This window comes from Dermacentor andersoni, chromosome 10 (genome assembly GCF_023375885.2).
Source record: "Dermacentor andersoni chromosome 10, qqDerAnde1_hic_scaffold, whole genome shotgun sequence".
Lineage (NCBI taxonomy): Eukaryota > Metazoa > Arthropoda > Arachnida > Ixodida > Ixodidae > Dermacentor > Dermacentor andersoni.
The window spans coordinates 138,020,218-138,041,595 of NC_092823.1; the positions used below are offsets into that span (position 1 = coordinate 138,020,218).

Below are 21,378 nucleotides of genomic sequence, written 5' to 3' on the forward strand. Positions count from 1 at the left end.
TCTTGCGGGGCTTCCGCAGAACTATTTCGTCAAAGTTATTTCTGCTGATTCGGCGTATGTACTTCCGTATACGTTGGCCACAGTTTCGTGAGCTGCCGCTGAGGTAGACGCTTCAGAGTCCGTCGAGACAGCGCCGATAAAATCCGAAGAGCAAGTGACGCGTGGGAAGCAGCGCACTCATTTTACAAACTCATCCCACGAGGTGAAGCCGCCTCCTCCCTATTGGCTGCGCCGTCACGTGACCAATGGCGCACGCACTGTAGGCCACACCTTTAGTGAACCAGAGCCGCCGTGGCGTCGGGGAATCGTGCTCGTCTCGCACCCCGAAGACCCGGGCTCGACCCCCACCCAGTCCGATATGTACCAAATTATATTGTGAAAGCCATTAGTCTACTTTGTTAATAGGACCCCCCCCCCCCCCCCCCCTGAGAAATCTGACGTCCATCCGAACATTATTGTCGTGTAATTTTCCTACTCTTTGCGCCGTCCGCGACTTTGGCACCATCGTTCGGTGACGACGACGACGACGCTGGACTTTCGCGTAATGTGGCATATAATGGTTTCGCATTAAAAGTGCTTTGCGTTGAGTATACTCTGGAGTGTTAACTTTAGCGCCAGATGTCGCGCCGTAGATGAAGTCGCGATTACCAGGCCTGTTACAAGCACGTAATAATTGGCGCCTTAGTGACGGTTATCGTTGACAGCAACCGTGCCTCTCAAGCGCAACTTTCAACTTTGATCGTCACATGAACGTGAATGCAACTAGCTAACGTGCAAACTTCCAGGTAAAGGGTGAGGGGGGCGAAGCTGCTGTAGCTCAGTTGTGCCGATTACTCGACATTGAAAACAATGAGCAGCACATCGGATTGGCTCGTCACCGTGCTCCTCGTCGAGCGCGGTGGCTGCTTCACGGACAACCACTGCAACGAAATTGTGAAAGAGCCCCATAGTTCAATTAAGGCTTCACACTTCTGCCACGATGCGATGTGCCATATGAGGCAATGACAATGCTCAACCCTCTCAGAAGTTATGAACAATGGCGCACAACAACGCCTCAAGGAAATATGGCACCATAAGTGTTCTGTGTGCTACGCAGACAAACAGGAATGGTGCACGCAAAGTACGTTTAACATCAACTCACCATTCTCGTATGGCACTAAACGATGAAAATAATAAACAACCGAAGTGTACATCATTACTAACTATCGTCAATCAAAGCAACCAGCACAGCTCTCGTCCTTGTCGTCTCGTATCCGTCGGTTTCCTTTTCTTTTTTTTTTTTTTGCGCTGCCGCTTTTTCAAATATGTACCAGCACACCCAATTCACCACATTAATCAATCACAGGAGGCTTCGCTCATAACAAATCCCACGGTGCGTGTGATCGGCATTTTTATATATATATTTCGGGTTTGCCAGCCCAGCGGTTTATAAAAAAAAATTTCACATCCAGTCATGATGACCAGGAAGTCGAAAGCTTCTATGAAGACGTGGAATCGGCGATGGGTAAAGTCAAAACAAAAATTGCAGGACGCTTAAGCTTCGCCTTGAAGAGTGGAACGCGATAGCGTTATCGCACCCCGTTCGCACCGCCTACTCAAACACGCTACGCCAGCCAAACGTCGCGATCGGCACAGATAGCCGGGCCCCGACAAGCCATGAAAGCGGACGCGATCATGGGGCGAGTGGCGCGCCACGTGTCGGGGCAGAGCCGTACATTGCGAGGAGGGGGTCTTCTGTGTTTGCCGCAAGATGGCTCTGCGTGTGCGCAGAGCGCAGAAGAAATGTAGCGAAAACGTACTTCGCTACTCGTGAAACTGCGACTTCTGTAAGTTACATGGTCATAATTACCGATATACACCGCAGTATAACTTTCTACGGCTCGTTTCAAAGGGAACACCGCATTCACTAGAGGCGATTTCGTGCCCGTTTGAATGAACGAACTCGTGGCTGAGTGGTAGCGTCTCCGTCTCCCACTCCGGAGAACCTGGTTCGATTCCCACCAGCCCATCTTGCAAGGTGTTTTTTTATTTATGAAGTGCCTTCTGGGGTTTATTGCTCACGGCCAACGCCGCTGACGACGACACCGACGCCGACGACACCGGCTTTTCTGCGACACGAGCTCCTTAACGCTGTCGCGTTAAAAGTTCATTGTCTGTCCGTCTGTTCCCTTTAAGCTCTCACTCAAACGACGTGCTATAATAACGTCAGGTATTCCACACTGTGCATGCACCGCTGGCGTACGTGTTCTTGCTTATCAATCACCGCATCACCTCACATGCGGAGGAACTTTCGTCAGCAAGGCGTAGATAACACCCGTCTTGCTGAAGCGTCTGTATTGCTGCGGTGCAGTATTGTGACGCCATCTATCAAGCACTCGGCGAATTGCAGCTGTGCCTTCGATATTTCGGTGTGCTATTGTTTCTTTTATTGATTTTTTTTCGGTATGAGACTTAAACGCAATAAGCATTAGGCAAGCGGTTTTACGAACCAGTAATAACGCTAGGGATGATTTGAAGTAAAAACGTCACTCTTCTAGAAGAGTTCCAAAGGGCAACGCACCAGCGTGAAACGTGGAGAAAAATTTGGGGGACGCTTCAGCTTCGCCTTTAAGAGTGGAACGTGATAGCATTCAAATATCCCTGACTGCTTATCACGCTTCCCAGCAACTGCAGTGTATGTAACCGTAATGTCATCGGGAAACGCTGGCGGCAAACGCTATGCACTAAGGTGGGCTTTCTGGTAGAAACGCGGCCTCTTGCGTGGGCCGCGATGAGGCGGAGGAGAGCGCCATCGGAAGGTGTTGCAAGGAACCGGGCGTGCCGCTCCGTGGCCTCCAAGATATTCGCGCGCCGGCGCACGAAATTGGCGGACGCCGCGGCCGATTCATGAATGGTAAAAACGTTGGTAAAGAGGTTCGTTTGGGTATTCGCGCATCAGTATGATGTTTTCTCGCATATTTAAATTACACTCCGACGCTATCATGTCTGTAGGTTATGTGTAAGTCATACTTTATAATATTTCTACGTATTTTAGCTTGAGAAATTCAATTAGTTCGGTAACTTCCTTGCGCCACATGGAGGACCTGGGTATGTGTGGTTTGAAATTATTTCTGCCGACACGACGTCCGACGCTGGACGCCAACGCCGGATTTTCTGCGGCACGGGGTCCTTAACGCTGTCGCGTTAAAAGACCTTGCTGGTGACGTGAACCATGTATGTTTCAGCCTAGCATCACCTGCGGAACAGATTGTTATGATTAATAGAGAGTTTTTGCTTGCCCGTAAACGTATTACTCGCCACAGAACACCGGTTTACCAGACATGTGAACGACAGCAACAACGCTGTTAGCGACAACTTGTGACGTTTTGTTGAACTGCAGCGCGTTAGAATAGTTCTCGTATTGCATGTGCATTCTTGTTGAACCAAAAGACTGAATGGTTGCGTTTTAACGACTACGTGCTGCATAGACATTTCACTAGCATCAGCCGCTTTTTAGGCCATTCACGCATGCAAACTAAAGCTCCCTATTGTCTCTTCCACGCGATGTATCCGTTCCTCGCTGCGGCTGCGGCAAAGCCGTCCCTCACGTCCACTACAGATTCGGCTTGTTCGCACATCCACACCAGTCTGTTCATGTTGGGCGCAAGGAGCAGTTCGAAGAGCAGTCCGCAAAAGAACCAAAGTGGCGCGTACTCAAGTGTCACCAAACCGTAAATGTTGTACCGGAAGTCCCGGTAGTCCCAGGGACACGACCCCATAGACCTCAGCACAGAGCCCGTCGTGAACTCCCAGGCGTAAATCCAGCAAGTGTGAGCCAGCGCTCTGGCGAGAAGCCACCGCCTTTGCATTAAGCTGTTGATCTTTTCCATGGCGATGCAGGAAATGGAGTAGATGGCAAGGCTCCAGACACTGCTGAAGCCGCGCAGCTCGAGGCTTCCATACACCAGCAGATCCCAGAAGGCGGTGAAGGTGACCTCGATGAAGTAGCCATGAAGTGCGTACAGGTACAGCCGCCAGGCAAGGGACAACCGAAGGCAGCGCTTTGTCTCCAGAGGCCCGCCGCTGGTGGCCGCCATGGTCGGGTAGTTAACACTGACCTGTAGAGAAAATCATATGTCCTCATATGTCTCGCAGACAGCGTGTGTAAATCGTGCACATAGCAGTTCGTCTGCCAAGGCTTAGGTGAGCAGAATCATTCGACGGTCAAGCGTAGAATAAAACGTACAGCAAGACAGTCGCTTCTCCCAAGTACGGAATGAAAATCAGAGAAGAGAGGTTTTTTATTCGCATAGACTTTCCATTAGCCGACGATCCTGTACGATCAAAATGTTGGGATGCAGTCAAAACGCCAGTGTGCGCTCCCGACGCCTACACGTAACTCGTTCAACTGTAGCGCTGAACACGAATGACCAACGCCACCTTGGAGACGGGAGAAAAAAACACTCAACTGCTCATGGTTAGAGTTTGGCCCCGGGAACGACGTGAGCCACCAATACGCACGTAAACGAAAACTACAAAATAACACAACGTAAGGCCGAGCGGCACTACTATATTGTTCTGTTTACCGCAGCGACAGCAAAACTGTTGAGAAAGAGAATAAATAAGAGAATTTATGACTTGGAAAATATAATACACCTGTTTCCGTTTTATTGCTCGCCAAAGTAAACACGATACTGCAGTTTCGTACTAACGTATTGTATCAACTAAAAAATTCAGCAGAACGCATCTCACGATGACTGTAGACGGTAACGCGTTTAGTATACGATCAATATAGCGACACAATGTATTGCCACCGTCGAAACGAGTTATATATGAGACGTGTACTGCAGCCGAACCCCCGTTACGCGCTTCCTAAACCCTAAGTTGGTTTTCTAAGAATACTCAGTGCCATCTAAAGCCGCCGCCGCGAAGCCTGGGGTGGCATCCGAAACGCATGGTGAACTGGTGCGCGGCGAACGCTGAGGAACGCGTCATGCGATCACCAGGTTGCTCTCTCGCGCTTCTTTCTGGACACGCTGCGCCATCTAGTGGCGCTGCCTAAAGTCCGCGCGTGGTCTCTGAGACAAAAAGCGTGCCGCGCTGGTGCCTACGAACGCTGGGAATTGTTCGCTCGCTTACCGCACACTCAGTGGCACATACTCAGTGACCCACGTTGGCGAGGGGTTCATTTAAAAACGGCACATACTCAGTGCATTCATGGCACAGCTCGCTGAAGTGTTCTCGTGAAAGGCGTTCATTAAAAGCGGCACATAGCAGGTGCATTTATGGCGCAGCCTGCTAGTGTGCCGGCTTGCTGTATTGGCGGAGCCCTTGTGACGTGGGTTCTGTTCCGCTGAGCATCGGAGAAATTTATGGATCTTATTCGTCATTGCAGAGCCGCACATTACCAGTAGCACATACCTAGTTACCAAAGTTGGCGTCAGAGACATTCATTGATGAGCGGCAAAGAGGCTCACTGAAGATCAGCAGAGACCGAATGGCACAAACCCAGTGCTCCTAGTCGGCGTCAAAGAGTTTCTTCGAAAAGCGGCACCTATATGTATCCAGTCCCGCATCTACAGTGAATCATGACGGCGTCAAAGAGGTTCGCTGAAGAGCGGCACGTATTTACACATTGGCACATACTCATTGATTCAAGTTGGTCCGGTCCGATAGTTGGTTTCGAACCCAGTTTCCTCAGTTCCCGATGCGCTACCCATTCAACCGCAGACTACTCAGTGAGCCAGGCAGGCGGGAAAACGGTTAAATACAAACATACTGAGATACATGGCGCCCGGAAAGTGCGTGAAGTAGCCAAAGAATGCAAACGTAATTCAACCAAAGGAGATCTACCTGCGCTAGCATGCCAGCCGCTGGTGAGCCTAGCCCAACTGTACCAGCTAGATGGCAAACGCCATTTATTGTCCCTATCTAGTGTCGGATGACAGTTTTAAGTAGTGTATAACATGCCATGTTATACTCATTCACATCATATTGTCTGTTTTAATGTTATAGCTTTTTTAGATACTTTGGCCAGTTATGGCCGGTTATGAGTTAGATGATCTTGCACAATAAGCAGTTGCACATAACCAAGAACCAAAGTTGTCTCCTAGCTTGGGCCACCAGGTATGTGCTGCCTACTGACAACATGGGCCGCTAGTTGTGTGTGAACAGACAACTGCGGCACTGTGTGTGTGATACTGGTGTGTGCCCATTCGTGACCGATCCGCCAGAATGAATGTGCCGAGGTGGCACATGGACTAGGTAGCATTAAATATAAGAAAACTATGCCGCCTCATGCGCAACAGATAACTCTACGTAAGCGTGGCCGCTTGATAGACAGTCATTGTAATGAAGTTTCAACCAGGATAGTTGGGATAGTGGAGGTTGCTACTACGAAGTTTCAACTGGGGTGCCATGATTACAAGATATACTGTGTCGTCGATGGTTGGCAGAGAGGTTCATGGGTCTGCTGAGGTGCTCATAAGTTATAGCGACTCGAGGATGGCATGCGAATATGCAGCAGGTTATACAGGAAACATTTCCCTGATTTTGACAGTCATATTTGATTATTCTTACCGCAATCTTTAAACTTGATAGAATATTTTTAAATGATTGCAGCAGATAATACAATTTTAATCCTTTAGCTCAATTACTGGCATAGGCGGACATTACTGGCATGAAAAATCACCTATTCAATAAATATTCACCAAATAACTTTATTCTGCACCTCATGGTGAAGTGCGGATTACCTGTGAGTGATTTATTCTGATTACATTGGAAACGTTAGCAAATGTTGTGTCCGTGGCTTCTCCGCAAACAATAGATTTTCCACTGAGCGAAGGTTGACAGCATGAGGTGATTTGAAATGCAAACAACTGGTCCTGTAATAAAGCACATTTCGTAAGTATATGCATAAACAAGAGTCAACATAGAAAAGAACAGCACACAAATCAATCTCTAATTCACACACATTGCTCTGGCATATAAATAACACACAAGGACGTACAAAGTATTAATGCACTGATACAATGACACTTTCACTAAAGAATGTTATTCAAGCTTTCAGAGGTGATCGCTGTAATGATACGTTATCCCATGACCCAAGTAACCTTGCTATGCCGAAAGGACAATTAATAAGGATCATCAATGTTGCCTTCAAAGCACATATTTGCTGTTCTAATTTAGGGCAGCTTAATAGAACGTGTTCTACGTTCTCCGATGAATGACTGCACGTTCCGCACGGCACATCTGAATGACGTATACGGTCGTCGCGACCTGACACTAACTCACTGATCAATGCGCTCATGCAGGACCTTACAAAGACACACACAGCTCACGTTGGCAACATTACCGATGCCTATATGTAATCTACCCAGATGGAAAGTTGCGTTTGTCTCCGAAGCTTATGCAGAGCCAAACGTCACTGCTACGCAGAATTCGGTTGGGACCTTATCCACCGGTCCTGACCGTGAGCTCTGTCAGAAGCCTGAAACGCTGTAACACATATGTGGTTGCCTAGCATACATGGTGCCGGATAATTTCCTAGCCAGCGTTGGCAGCCGACCACTGACGGAAGACGCTATTCTTGTCCCATGGCCTGATTCTACAACTGCAAGGTGGCCAACGAAAGCGCTGTTGAAGTTCCTGCAAGACATGAAACTAGACGAGTGGAAGGCATGTACATAAGCATTTACTCCTCTTCCCCTCATTCATCCCATTCCTTTAGGTCTCTTTCACTCTTACCCAGTGCAGAGTAGAACAGACCTGGTATTAGAACCTACGCGCCCCGGGAACATCTATGCAAGGGAAAATGATAGCCCTGATGCTGTGCAAATGTTAGAATAACGTGATCTTGGTAGGATTATGCGCGCTGTTTCTGAGGCTACTGAGAACACTCGCTAAAGTTGTCACGGAATATCACGATTTCTTGATACCGCATCGTTTACGGTTACAACCTAACTCCAGCATTTCCGTTCTGCAGTTGAGTGCTCGATCTGCACCCTATAAACAAGAAATAATTAGAATTTTACAGCGAAGCTGTATACCTCTACCGCCCAAGGAAATTTTCGTGCCGTTGTAGTAAGCAAGAAACTCCCCATACGTGGCCCGATGCTGGAGGTAGTGCAATGCCGGGCCGACCCGCGGCGGAGGTGCAGTTCGCCATTAAAGGACCCCTCACCAAGCCCCATAGCAAATTTTCGTTATACGCTGGAAGTTGTTACGTGTCTTGTAGGGAGCGTCCTGCCGCAAAAAATTTCGAATCGGCTCATTAATAGCCGCGATGGAAATATTTCAGTGCCGTGAACCCGTGATTTCAGCATGCGAGCTCCACTGCTAAGCAAGACGCTCTCTCCACTGGCCCCGTCTAACCCTCTGCAAGCGAAATTCCTTCCCTGTGTTCTCCCATACCGAACCTCGAGGATCACGTGACGCACACGTCACAGGCCCCGCCTTCATTCTTTTTCTCCTCGCTTTTTTTTTCGCTGCTACGCAGTTCCGCTGACGGCGTCGCGCGCGAGCTGTTGTCCCGTTCGCGCAGCACACGACTTTGTGCGCTGTGCACAAGGAAACATGACTAGCAGTATAATTCACTGCTACACGAATACTCAGGCAGAACAAGCGGATCGCAGAGCATGATCACGCGCTGGAACACGGTACAAAATGGCATAGTTTCGGTACCTGCGCACGTGACCGCACGACCGTGGGAACAAGCAGATGAATCGAAAGTACATCTCTCTTGCTTCGGTGCGAAGTGAAACAAAAAACACGCAGACACTCCATTTGTGTGTTTTATTATTTCTCTAAACTTCAATTCAAACAACAGATCACACTGATCACACATGGTGCCTGGAATAATCCTCGAAGTCACGTGTCGCAACGAGCGACGTCACACTGCAGACCCGAGTACGTAGGCGCAGGGACGCGAGTACGCCACCGTCCGGCTCGGAGCGCAGCGGCCGCAAGGAGAAGGGAAAACGGCTTTCGGTTTGAAATTTCAGATCTTTCCGCGGCGCGTAGCAATGTAATGCTTTGCAGACATGATCCTTACCGCGCAATGTATGCTTTGTGCTTGTCAGCTCAAAATGGCCAGACCTGGTGACTGGCCCATACAGAGCTTCGCTGGTCATCCTTCTTCACATAGTGGAAGGGCACTGAGATTTTTTTAGAGCGCAGCTCTTTGGCGTCCGTTCCTGGGTTTCGCGTCGTCGTCGGCGTTGTCGTCGGCCTCGTAACCAGCTCCGCCCCCCTTTCATCCCCCCAGCGCTAGCAGCGACCGACTGATACCGCTGGATGCCGCTGACGCCGCTAGAGAGTCAAGATAACGTGACTGCATAGAACACCGTCGCCGCCATGCAGAAAGAGGAGGCAAGGGTCCCCCCCCCCCCCCCCTGTTCTTGTGTGGCGGATAGGGTGCTCTTCAGTTGCCGACGCGCCGGTTATTTCACGTAGGCCCCGGCACGTCGACGAATACGTGACCACCTTCCCACGGCTAGACCTGGTTCTTAGCGCTGCGGAAGCGAGGGTATCATATTGTTTGTGTCGGCATCGGCGGCGTTGTCCCTGAAACCAACTCCGCAGCTGGGGTTGACTCACTATCGGCGTCAGCGGCATCAGTCAGTCGCTGCTATCTCTTCCCTCCTCCCTTTATCGTGTTGTCCGCTTGCTGCGCGCGCTTCTGCCCCCATCGTTTGCCGCTGGGTGTACACGCCGCCCCCCTCCCCCCTCTTCCTGCGAGTCTCCGGTTGTCAAAGCGCCGGCTCGAACTTAATTCCTTTCTTCGCTCCTCCTCCAATGCAACCCCTGTGCGGTGGCAATCAGAGAGCCAGATCGGTGGCGGCGGATCTGTATATGTGCACCGCCCGAGCCGAAATTGCCGCTGCCGTTCGCCCTGTGCGGTGGCAATCAGAGAGCCAGATCGGTGGCGGCTTGACATAAAGACAAACAGCAATTTCCTAACACTTATGCGGGAGAACATCCCGTTCCTCTCGCTCGTAACGCGTCCCACGGCTGTGACAACCTCGCGAGGCACTTGTATAGATCTCGTCTTTGAGAATCAAGCATTGGTGTACCAAGTCGAACATATATCAGTCTATTTCTCCGACCACAAAGCTTCCTTCATGACTGTCAAGAACTGTTAGTGGAGTCTTTGTTAAAGGAATACGTGTGAAAAATTAAAAAAAAAATTCTGTGATAGCGCATACATGTGTTGCTCGATTTCTTTGCCTCAATCTATCGAAAAGGTGAAACAGCTTATTTGCTGCGCTCAAATTTCGCATTAGGAAGTAACGTATTTAATCTGTTCTCTGTCATGTTTAATATTATTATGCTAACCGAAACATGGTATCATGGCAGCAGTGCTCGGCTGTACTTTGATGGTTATGCTGACTGCGCTTTAAATTGAATTGATAGGCGAGGAGGGGGTGTAGCAGTCTATGTTGCGTCGGGATGCAAATACGAAGTATCAGAATTTTGTAATACAACTTACGACTAAGAAATTTTAACGCTTAAGCATTGCTCCGATATAATGTATTTTTTATTTACCAGCGTAATTGTAAACTTATCCATGGATGACATACGCCCCATAATTCACTCCGTCCTAACTTGAGGTTACCATTTAGTAATAAGGAACGAACAGCGCCAACTAAGACGATCACAAGTGAGGAGAACGACACAGGACAAGCGCCAGGTGGCGCTTGTCCTGTGTCGTTCTCCTGGCTTGTGATCGTCTTAGTTGGCGCTGTTCCTTCCTAATTCAAGTATGCAACATCTAGCCCAAATGAATGTTGTCCTGAATTTAGTAATAACTTTATCTTTCGGCTGACAAGGGTAAAGGCTGGTGCGTGTTGGTAATTTCGTGTGTTTTTTTCCATCTTGTCCCCGTCTTCTCTGCAGTGCTCGTGTTACGATATTGTTACGGAAAGACGAAAGGAGAGAGAGGAAGATTATCGCGAGACGCTGGCTGCTGCGTGTTGTTGGTGGTCAGCCATCATAACTACTCTGACTCATCTTGTGTATATATATATATATATATATATATATATATATATATATATATATATATATCAGAAAAAAAGCAGTTCTGTGTCCGGGTAAATATTCACAGTGAAGAGCAGACGCGCGTATGAAGTGGTCTATTTAATAAACCGCTTCATACGCGCGTCTGCTTCACTGTATATATATATATATATATATATATATATATATATATATATATATATATATATATATATATATATATATATATATATATTGTAAATACAGTTTTTCTATACTTCCAACATCCCCGTAACATATTGGTGGGAGCGTCGCATCACCGTCCGCACCATGAATGACGGTGAGCCCGCGGGATCAACATTGTTGCCGCCTCCAACATCACCATCCCCAGCTACGTCGCTGTCACCTTCGGTTGTGGTTGTGCAGCCCAAGGATCCTGAAACTTTCTGCGGGACCGATGGCACCGACGTTGAAAAGTGGATTCCACTCACGAACGCGTGAGTGGAATCAACAGATGGGACCCTGCGCTTATGCTAGCTAACCTGTTGTTCTACCTAAGAGGCACGGCAAAGGTGTGGTACGAAAACTACGAAGAGGAGCTAACGAGCTAGGACCAATGCAAAGAGAAGTTGACAGAGTTGTTTGGCAAACCAGCCGGCTGTAAAATTGCCGCAAAGCAGGAACCGACCTCGCGTGCCCAATCAGCCACGGAGTCCTATGTCTCGTACATCTAGCACGTGCTGGCACTTTGTCGTAAAGCCGATCATGACATGACAGAAACTGAGAAGGTCGGGCACGTGCTTAAGGACGTTGCAGACGACGCCTTTAATCTGCTCATGTGCAAAAGCTGCTCTACAGTTGATGCTATCATTAAAGAGTGCCGACAATTCGAGCAGGCCAAAAGCCTACGCGTCTTGTAACCATTCGCCAGACTTCCCAATACTGCCGCAACGTCGACGTGTGAAGATCAACCCGCACGGCGGCATGCGTCGCCATCACAGGACGCGGTGCGAATCGTTCGACGTGAACTAGATGCGATGGCGCCCGCAGCGTTCTGTTCGCGTATAGCCCTGATGCTACCACTTTTTCAATTCCCATCGTACAAGCCATCGTTCGCCAGGAACTTGATAACATTGGTTTACATTCTGTCTGTGCTGTCGCAAATCCCAGAAGTAACGCACGCCCTTCTACTATTTTCGCTCCATCCCGACGCTTCTCTCTGCGTTATCGCAACCCGACTGAGTGGAGAACTGCGGACGACCAGCCGACATGTTTCACCTGCCGCTGCATTGGTCATGTCGCCCGATACTGTCGCAACTCGTGGCCCTCAACACCTCGCACGCCGACCAACCGGAGCCGTTTTGATGGAAATGCCCGCAATGTTTCGCCCACCGCCGGGTATAACAGCGCCGACAACTCTGCTAGAACACGTGGTACAGTCGCTCACCATCGCCGCGCGGACACCAGTCTCGTTTACCGCAAACACGTCGCCCATCTTCCCGTTCACCGCAGCCACGTCGCCTTTCGTCCCCTGTGGCTTTTGGCCGCACCCTTTCGGAAAACTAAGAAACGCAGCCCTCGGAGGTGGTCCTGCATTGCCTACTACGGCAGCAAATCATCTGTCTGTGCTCAAAAAGGGACGTGCAATTGACGTTAAAATAGGCGGCGTACCTTTCCCAACACTCGTCGACACTGGAGCCCACCAATCTGTGATGAGTGCTAGCCCACGTAGACGTTTAAAGAAGGTCCTCATCCCAGCATCTGCCCGAGTGCTTCGTGTGGCCGACAGCAGCATACTGTCAGGATTGGGGGCTCAATCCCATCGCTCGTGATCCGTTGTCAAGATTGGTGTTGGGCATGAATTAGAAGGTAGCTGGCCCATGCCGTCGTCCAACGTATCAACGCTGAGGACGTTGATGAAGGGAAGGACTGCTTCTCATCGAGAACGAGGAATATGGGTTTATTTACAGTATTTATATCAGTCTAACATGACTGTTTGAGAAAGTACATCAGTCTAACATGACTGCTTGAGAGAGAATGTCATGTGCAGCCACAAAACAGCGGTTTTTAAACACTCGGTCCTCTCCCGATACAGGGTGATGCGAACGTTCGTTTCGTCATCGTAAACTAGCCGCCTCCCCACAGGACGGTCTACACACACAAATGCGCACACGTGCGAAGGTCCGGAACCGACGTCACAGGGGCCCCGTAGAACTCGGAGCCGTTCCGGGTAGCGCGTTGTCTTGCGTCTTGGTCGGTGCATGGGAAGCAGCGCCAAACGGTGTTCCCGCGGCAACTCGCGCACCCGTAGCAGATCAGGTCCGCGCTGGGGAGTTTGGGAACAAGAGTTGGCCCGCCGAACTCATTCCGTCGCAACGGCGATGAGGCTAGAGGTTGGCGGCGGTTTCAGCACAAAGCCTGCTTAACCGAACGCATCCTAGCTGAAGCGACGGAGAGTGGGGGATGCGCGTCTTGTTCCCCGACACAAAGTCGATTTAGTCACGCTGTGGCTAGAGGTTGGCGGCGATGCTCCCGAGATGTTGCTTCCCCAGTCGCAACTGGGTGGCAAACTTGCACTGCAGCTGGCCGTTCTTAACAATACTGGTTCTTCTTGGAATGTGCACTGCGCGTTTCAGTATAGCCGGCCGCCCTACTTCTGTTCTCTATGCTGTGATCGACAACTGCCCTCACGACGTTATCCTTAGATTGGACTTTTTATCCACACATCCTGCTCTCATCGACTGCGCGACCGGCGTTCTTGAGCTAGAACTTCCTCAACTCGCCGATCCTCCGAGCACCTACCCACCGCACTTGTGCTCACTTCACGATGTGCGTCTGTCGCCCGAAGCAGTTACTTACGTCACTTTGACCGCCTAGCCACAGGTTCCTGACGATGAATATGTGCTTCACCCCATAATCGACGTGCTTTTGAACCGGAACGTTGCTGTTCCGCATACGCTGGTAAGGGTTACTAATGACGGCGTCGTTCTACCGCTTCTGAATTTAAGCCTGTGCCCTCAAGTTATTCCGGCCGGCATGTTTCTGGCCAGCGTTTCTAGTGGTTCCGAATTTGACATTGAGAGTCTGAAAGCCGCGAGTGGTTTATTAGCGCCAATTGCAGCTCACAGCTCTGGTTCCTGAACGGATAACTTCGCGAAAATGATTGCACCTGACCTCACCTCTGCACAGGCCATGGACGTACGCCTCCTGCTTGAATCGTACAGTGACACCTTTGATTTCGGCGGCAGGCCTTTAGGCCAAATATCTGTTGTTCACCACCGTATAAACACTGGAGACACGAATCGTATTCGTCGGCGTCCCTATCGTGTATCGCCCGCCGAAGGTTGAATCATCCAATCAGAGGTGGACAAAATGCTCCCCAAAGGGGTCGTCGAGCCATCAGCCAGCCCTTGGGCTTCGCCTGTCGTCCTTGTGAAAAAGACAGATCGATGATCGCCACCTAAACAAGATCACGCGAGGAGACGTCTACCCACTACCACGGATCGATGACGCCTTGGACTGCTTGCACAGAGCTAAATACTTCTCGTCTATCGATCTTCGATCCGGCTACTGGCAGATTTCAGTTAATGAAATGGACTGTGAAAATACGGCCTTCACCACGCCTGATGGCTTATATCAGTTCGAAGTCATGCCCTTTGGCCTATGCAATGTTCCCGCGACATTTGAACGTATGATGGACTCTCTTTTGCGAGGCTACTAATGGATCCCCTCTCTTTGTTACCTTGACGACGTTATTGTTTTTTCTCCCATGCATGTTCGCAGCCACCTTACCAGACTCCAGTTGGAGGCCGGCCTCAGCCGGCCTCCAATTGAACTCTTCGAAGTGTCAATTTGGGCGCCGTCAGATTACCGTGTTGGGACACCTCGTTGACGCATCCGGTGTCCAACAAGATCTGGAAAAAGTTCGCGCCGTACGCAGTTTCAGTGTCCGATGTTCTGTTTTTGACGTGCGCTGCTTCGTCGGCCTGTGTTCTTACTTTCGCCGTTTCGTCAGAAACTTCGCCGACGTTGCTCGACCTTTGATAGATCGTGAAGGGCGTGTTCTTCTAAAGAAGAACACGCCCTTCTCATGGGGCCCGGAGCAGGCTCACGCGTTCGCCGCTCTCATCGGGTTTCTGACCACCCCTCCTATACTTGCCCACTTTGATCCATCTGCCTCGACCGAAGTCCACCGACGCAAGCGGTCATGGCATCGGCGCTGTTCTCGCCCAACGACAGAATGGTACCGAGTGCATGATAGCTTACGCGAGTCGCCTGCTGTCCCCTGGTGAGACCAATTACTCCATCACCCAGCGGGAGTGCTTGGCTTTAGTTTGGGCTGTCGCCAAGTTCCGGCCATATTTGTACGGCGGCATGTTTTTGGTCGTTACAGACCACCACGCACTCTGCTGGCTGTCTTCCCTCCAGGACCCGACCGGACGGCTTGGTCGCTGGGCTTTGCGGCTCCAGGAATTTTAATTTACTGTCAATTACAAGACTGAACGCCTCCACAAGAACGCTTACTGCCTCTCTCGTCACCCCGTGGATCCCCCTGATCCCGCTGCGCATGATCCGGTGACCTGCGTAATGAATTTTACGGACATAGCCGACATGCGCGCTGAACAACAACGCGACGAATCCTTGCACTCCATCACCGCCGGAGTGCAATATGGCAGCACTGACGGCACGTGCCGCATGTTCGTGCTGCACGACGGCATCCTCTACCGCCGAAATATCAACCCTGACGGCCCTGAGTTGCTCCTAATCCTTCGTCGTCATCTGCGATCCGTCGCTCTCGAACAAATTCACGATGCACCGACGGCGGGACACCTTGGAGTTTTGCGTACATACGACCGCGTACGACACCGGTTCTTCTGGCCGGGTCTCTACCGCTCTGTGCATCGTTATGTCGCAACTTGCGAATTGTGTCAGCGCTGGAAGAAACCTCCCCTGCCACCTGTCGGACGACTCCACTCAATTGAAGTTCCCTCGATAGTTACTTACAGACCGCGGCCTCTCGTACTTGTCTCGAGTTGCCGACGACCTCGTCCGCTCTTGTGCCACTGAGCAGAAGCTGTCCACCGCCTACCACCCACAAACTAACGGCCTTACGGAACGTCTCAACCGAATAATCACAGAGATGCTGTCGATGTACGTCTCCAACGATCGCCGCGACTAGAACGCCACGGTGGCCTACGTGACGTTCGCGTATAACTCGTCCCGACATGACACCGCAGGATATTCACCCTTTTATATTTTGTATGGTCGCGACCCCACATTGCCGTTTGACACTATCCTACCTTCTGTGCCACATGTTGCAACTGAGTACTCTCGTGAAGTCATCGATCGCGCTCACATGGCACATCAAGTCGCCCGATCTCGTTTGTTAGCCTCGCAGCATATACAACAAGAGCCTTATGACCGGTGCCATCACGATGTTAAGTTCGCGCCAGGTGCTTGGGTGCTCCTTTGGTCACCATGTCGTCGGGTTGGCCTCTCCCAGACGCTTCTCTTTCGCTACACAGGGCCTTATGAAGTTCTACGTCAAGTTAACGATGTAAATTACGAGATTTCGCCGCTGCGGTTTGATGCATCCTCAAGTCCGACGCCTGTTGACGTCATGCACATTTCGCGGCTGAAGCCATACTTCGCTCGCAATTCTTCGCCTACCATGCGCCGAGACGGCGCTTCACCATCCGGGGGTCCTGTTACGGAAGGATGAAAGGAGAGAGAGGAAGAAGAAGGTCGCGAGACGCTGGCTGCTGTGTGTTTATTTATTTATTTATTTATTTATTTATTTATTATTACCCTCAGGGCTTACAAGAAGCATTATAGAGGGGAGGGGCATTAGAATATCAGTACATATAAAATAAATACAAGGAGAAGTGAAGAACAGTTATACCGCAAATAATATACAGCAACAACAAGTAAATAAGCACAAAAGTAACAAGGCAAAAATAAACACTCAGAAATCAAGTAACAAGAATATAAAAAACGAAAACATGGAATAATAGCAATGAAAGAAAACGATAGCAATAGGTGACAACGTGATATTGACGCAGTTTTGAAGTAGGCTTACAATTCGTTTGATAGTGCTCTGCGAAAACGGTCTGTATCAGTGATAGCGACTAGTGACGCAGGCAGGTGGTTCCACTCATGACATGTTCTCGGCAAGAACGAGTGTGAGTAGGTAACTGTGCGCTGCGCAGGTACATGAACTTTGAAGCGATGATCGATACGTGCGGAGACATAAGATGCTGGTGTAATGTACCGGGACTTGAGCTCGTCGTTATGATAGTAGATTTTATGAAAGAGCGAAAGACGAGATAATTTTCTTCGGGAAGAGAGAAGGGGAATGCCAAGAGCAAGTTTCATGTTAGTAACGCTAGAAGTACGGTGATAATTGTTAAGAATGAAGCGGACCGATCGATTTTGGACACTTTCAAGGATATTTATTAGAGTAGCATGGCCAGGGTCCCATATCGAGCATGCGTATTCGAGGTTAGGCCTGACATAAGTGACGTAGAGTTGTTGTTTTAGTTTCGGTGGAGCTAAAGAAAAGTTACGTCTGAGATAGCCTAGCATGCGGTTAGCTTTCGACGTGATGTATTCGATGTGTCTTTTCCATGAAAGATTGTTAGCAATATACACACCGAGATATTTGTAAAAAAGTACTGGGTCAAGGGGAGTATCATTAAGTATGTAGGCGGGGCAAGCTGACTGGTTACGGGAAATTCTCATTGTTTTGCATTTAGAAGTGTTTAGTTGCATTAGCCAATGCTTGCACCATGCTGCAGTGTTACTGAGATCATCCTGGAGTGTTAAAGTATCGTTAGTGCTTTCAATCTTGCGGTATATAACACAGTCGTCAGCAAATAGACAAATGGAACTTGCAATTTGGTTAGGAAGATCGTTGATATAGATTAAGAAAAGTAAGGGTGCCAAAACAGAGCTTTGAGGTACCCCTGAACCGACCGGAACTTCAGGAGAATCATTATCATTAATGCTTACATATTGTGTACGGTTAGAAAGAAACTCTCGAATCCAGTTGAAGACCAGGGGATCAATATTTAGCTGGCCGAGTTTTAGTAGGAGTAAGTGGTGGTTAACTCTGTCGAAGGCTTTTGCAAAATCTAAAAATATACAGTCTACTACAAAGCCAGCGTCTAGGAAAGTATGGAGATCGCTACAAAATGTTAATAACTGCGTTTCGCATGAGAAGGACTTACGGAACCCATGTTGACTGTTATGGAAAAACTGGTTTGATTCCAAAAAGTTGACAAGATGAGAGAAAATTATGTGTTCAAATATTTTACATGGTACTGATGTCAAGGAAATAGGTCTGTAGTTGTACGGGTTATGGGTGTCGCCTGACTTGTGAAGTGGAATCACCTTTCCTTTTTTCCAGTCTCTGGGCAAGGAGCTATTGTTCAGAGATTTTGTAAAAATCAAGTTTAATATAATGGAACTATATTCGGTAGTACCTTGCAAGAATTTGGACGTAATGCTATCAATACCACACGAAGAGGATCTTTTTAGTTTGTTAATAATAGAGCAGATACCAGATGAGTCGAGTAAAATCGGTTCCATTGGAAAGAAACTAGGTGCTATGAATGGTGGAGAGCTGCCAGAGTGAGTGGGGCAAAATGAATGGGTGAAAGCAATGTTCAATGTAGACGCGCAATAACGGCTTGGGATTATCTCACCTAATTCATTAGTCTTTCTATACTTCCAACATCCCCGTAACAATATTCGTGTTGTTCGGGGTATATATATTGTAAATACAGTCTTTCTATACTTCCAACATCCCCGTAACAATATTCTTCAGCATCAAACTTGCGTTTATGTAAGCTAAAGCTACCCGAACTGCAGCATAAACACATCTTGACTTTTTCGAGTGATAGCACATGGGTTCCATGACGAGGTCGCGAACAGTTTCGGCGTGATTGTGCAAGCGATGGCGGTCTCCATAATGTCTTTAGTTAAATCAAGCACCGTAGTAGCCAAGCTAAGCAAAGAAACTTCCAGTAGCGAATGAATTATAATTTTCTTGCGTTCACTCGCTGGATAAATATTTTAGAGACTGAGTTCAGGATATACATATTTGGCAGTTTACTGATGGAACATGTTCCGTACAAGGCTGACTAACCTTAAGTGTTAATGAGCGTTTTTTTCACTGTCACGCGTTAGCCGTAAAACGTGTGCGAAGGCGTACTAACATCGGCGCAAAGCGGCGGCTGTGCTTCGTTCGATGTCATACTGTAATTGACTGCATCTTTTTAGCCACGTGAAAGAGACTAACCATCCCGCCAAGCCACCGTTTTTGACGCGCTCGAACTGCGAGGCGCTAGCCTAGTGTCGTTCTGCAGAATGAACGCACCCTGACTAATTTGCTATGCCTGATTGTTTTACAAATGACCAGATCCTCAAAGCGCATCGTTATCCTTTCACGCATATTCGACGTCACCTAGGGCGTAAAATCAGAGAGAGAGAGAGAGAGAGAGAGAATTGTCAGCGGGAAGTCCTGGTACCTGCAGTGGAGCGAACAGCTCGTCAGGAAAACCTTGATTTGTGCCCCAAGCGAAGCCTCTTACGAGCGTCAAGGAAAACTGCGTGCCGTGGTTGCGTCACGAAAAGGAAAAATCATTAGACCTTCATGGATTATGTGCTCGGCAAGACCAATGATTTTCCTTACGCTTGCTTTCCGTATTATCCTCGGCTGTGTTCTGACAAAACACGCGACCTAGATGAAGTGCATCTCTGGTTCCTCTAGTTTATATTTCTTCGCTCCCGTGAAATGCACTCTTCATCGAAACAAGAATTGTTCGTCGATCAGCCCAGCAATAATAAGCACTGCAGGGAAATCTGCAGCTGTTCAACAGCGATTCGCAAAGCGAACACGTACGTGCCGGCGCTCTGAATTGCAGTGGCCAGAGGCATTCGCAGATTCTATGATTTCGGCGGCGAAAATCTTTATTTATTGCTACCTTTTTGCACCACATGAATATTAGCAGACCGCACGTAACACCGTTGACTTATGTAAACCGTTTAGAGGTGCTTTATTGGTAGTAAAGAGCACACTGCATTAAATGCATGATGTGATGATATCTATGATGTGCATCTCAAAATCATTCGAAAAAGCAAGTGCTCCGAAACTGGCGCTTGCCACTTCCTTCTGCACCCGGACTATCAGCCAGGTCGGAGTACTAACTGATACAGCTTTTCGTTTGTAACAGCCGCTTGTCAGCGCCTTGTAAATCATCTCGTTGGTTGTCGCAATTTGCAGGCGACCGTTTTTAGGAAGCGTTATCAAGTACGAGCGATTAAGCTAGTCGGAGCGAACCCAGTCATTCGGTAGTAATCCATTCCAATTTCCATCGTCAAAGCGAAACGCGGGCTAGTTGGTTGCGCTTGCATTATACTGGCAGCATGAAACTTAACAAAACACGCACACAAAGAAAGACACGAAGCGAACCAGCGCTCGTCCCGTGTATTTCGACGTTTTCTTTGCGTTCGAGTTTTCTTCCTTTTATCGCTGCCAGTATGAATGCGATCCATTTCCTGTTCCTTTCATCATATGTCGTACCGAGTGACTGATTCTAGCGGTAACGGCGGCGTGGTGGCCCGTGAGGATATTTACGAAGAACGAAAATTACCCTTGGTAATTATGACGCAGTCTGGCGCCACAGACGACCAGGTTTTAATAAAATTGCTCGGAAGGAATCCACAAATAATGGACCCCGTTATACGGATCGTGCGGCTCACCTTGTCTTGCGGGTGGTGGCATTCCCCTGGAAGTCACGCGCAGTATCCGCGGGCTCACATGACAGCGCGCGCGCACGCAACATATGGGCGATAGCGCTGCGGCGTCACCGCGTCGCGAGAAGCGGCGCAGCTGTGCCAGCTTCCTGCTGCGCGCCCCTTTCCCTCCACTCGATCCGGCGCAGCCCTCTCAACACGGCGCCCGATATGCACCGGGCGCAGTGCGGATACGAAAGGCGCCTGCCGAGTGCTTCCGATTATTGTCCTCGATGCAATCTGTACGTCGTTCACGGTAGCAGCACGAGGACCTTTGCACGCGGATCACGTGTCTCGTCCGCTCCCGTTTTGCCCTCTCCGGCCACGACGGAAGGCGCGCGTTGCCGAGCGCCCGTTGTAGATCAATGCCGTGCACAGGCTTGCTATAGCGCGTACCTGCACTTTAACGGGCCGCGAAAAATTTAGGTCGCTTCGGGGCAGCTCCTCTGTTCGGCCTTTACGCAAACAAAAATGGGAAATCGTAAAAGCCACCCATTCCTCAGACTTTGCATTCGAAGAAACTGCGAGAGCCGCTGGCCCCAACATGGAAACGCCGGGTTGATTGGCGCCCAAATCACTGACGGCTTCACGTGCGCGCTGCGA

General features: G+C 49.2%; 1 protein-coding gene across 2 annotated transcripts; it reads right to left on the bottom strand.

Annotated features, from left to right (window-relative positions):
* Nucleotides 1-1,107: 1,107 nt before the first annotated feature.
* Nucleotides 1,108-21,012, bottom strand: LOC126545198 (transmembrane protein 229B-like). 2 transcript variants are annotated; one of them, XM_055078292.2, is made up of 4 exons: nt 20,743-21,012; nt 16,648-16,682; nt 6,732-6,863; nt 1,108-4,097 (listed from the first exon to the last, which is right to left on the bottom strand). In XM_055078292.2, the coding sequence occupies exons 1-4, from the start codon at nt 20,762-20,764 to the stop codon at nt 3,525-3,527; spliced, it is 762 nt and encodes a 253-aa protein (XP_054934267.1). In that variant the 5' UTR covers nt 20,765-21,012; the 3' UTR covers nt 1,108-3,524. The 2 variants fall into 2 exon arrangements, with proteins under 2 accessions (XP_054934267.1, XP_072141187.1); XM_072285086.1 differs by lacking the exon at nt 6,732-6,863 and having other exon boundaries at nt 20,743-21,010.
* Between the last annotated feature and the right edge of the window lie 366 nt (nt 21,013-21,378).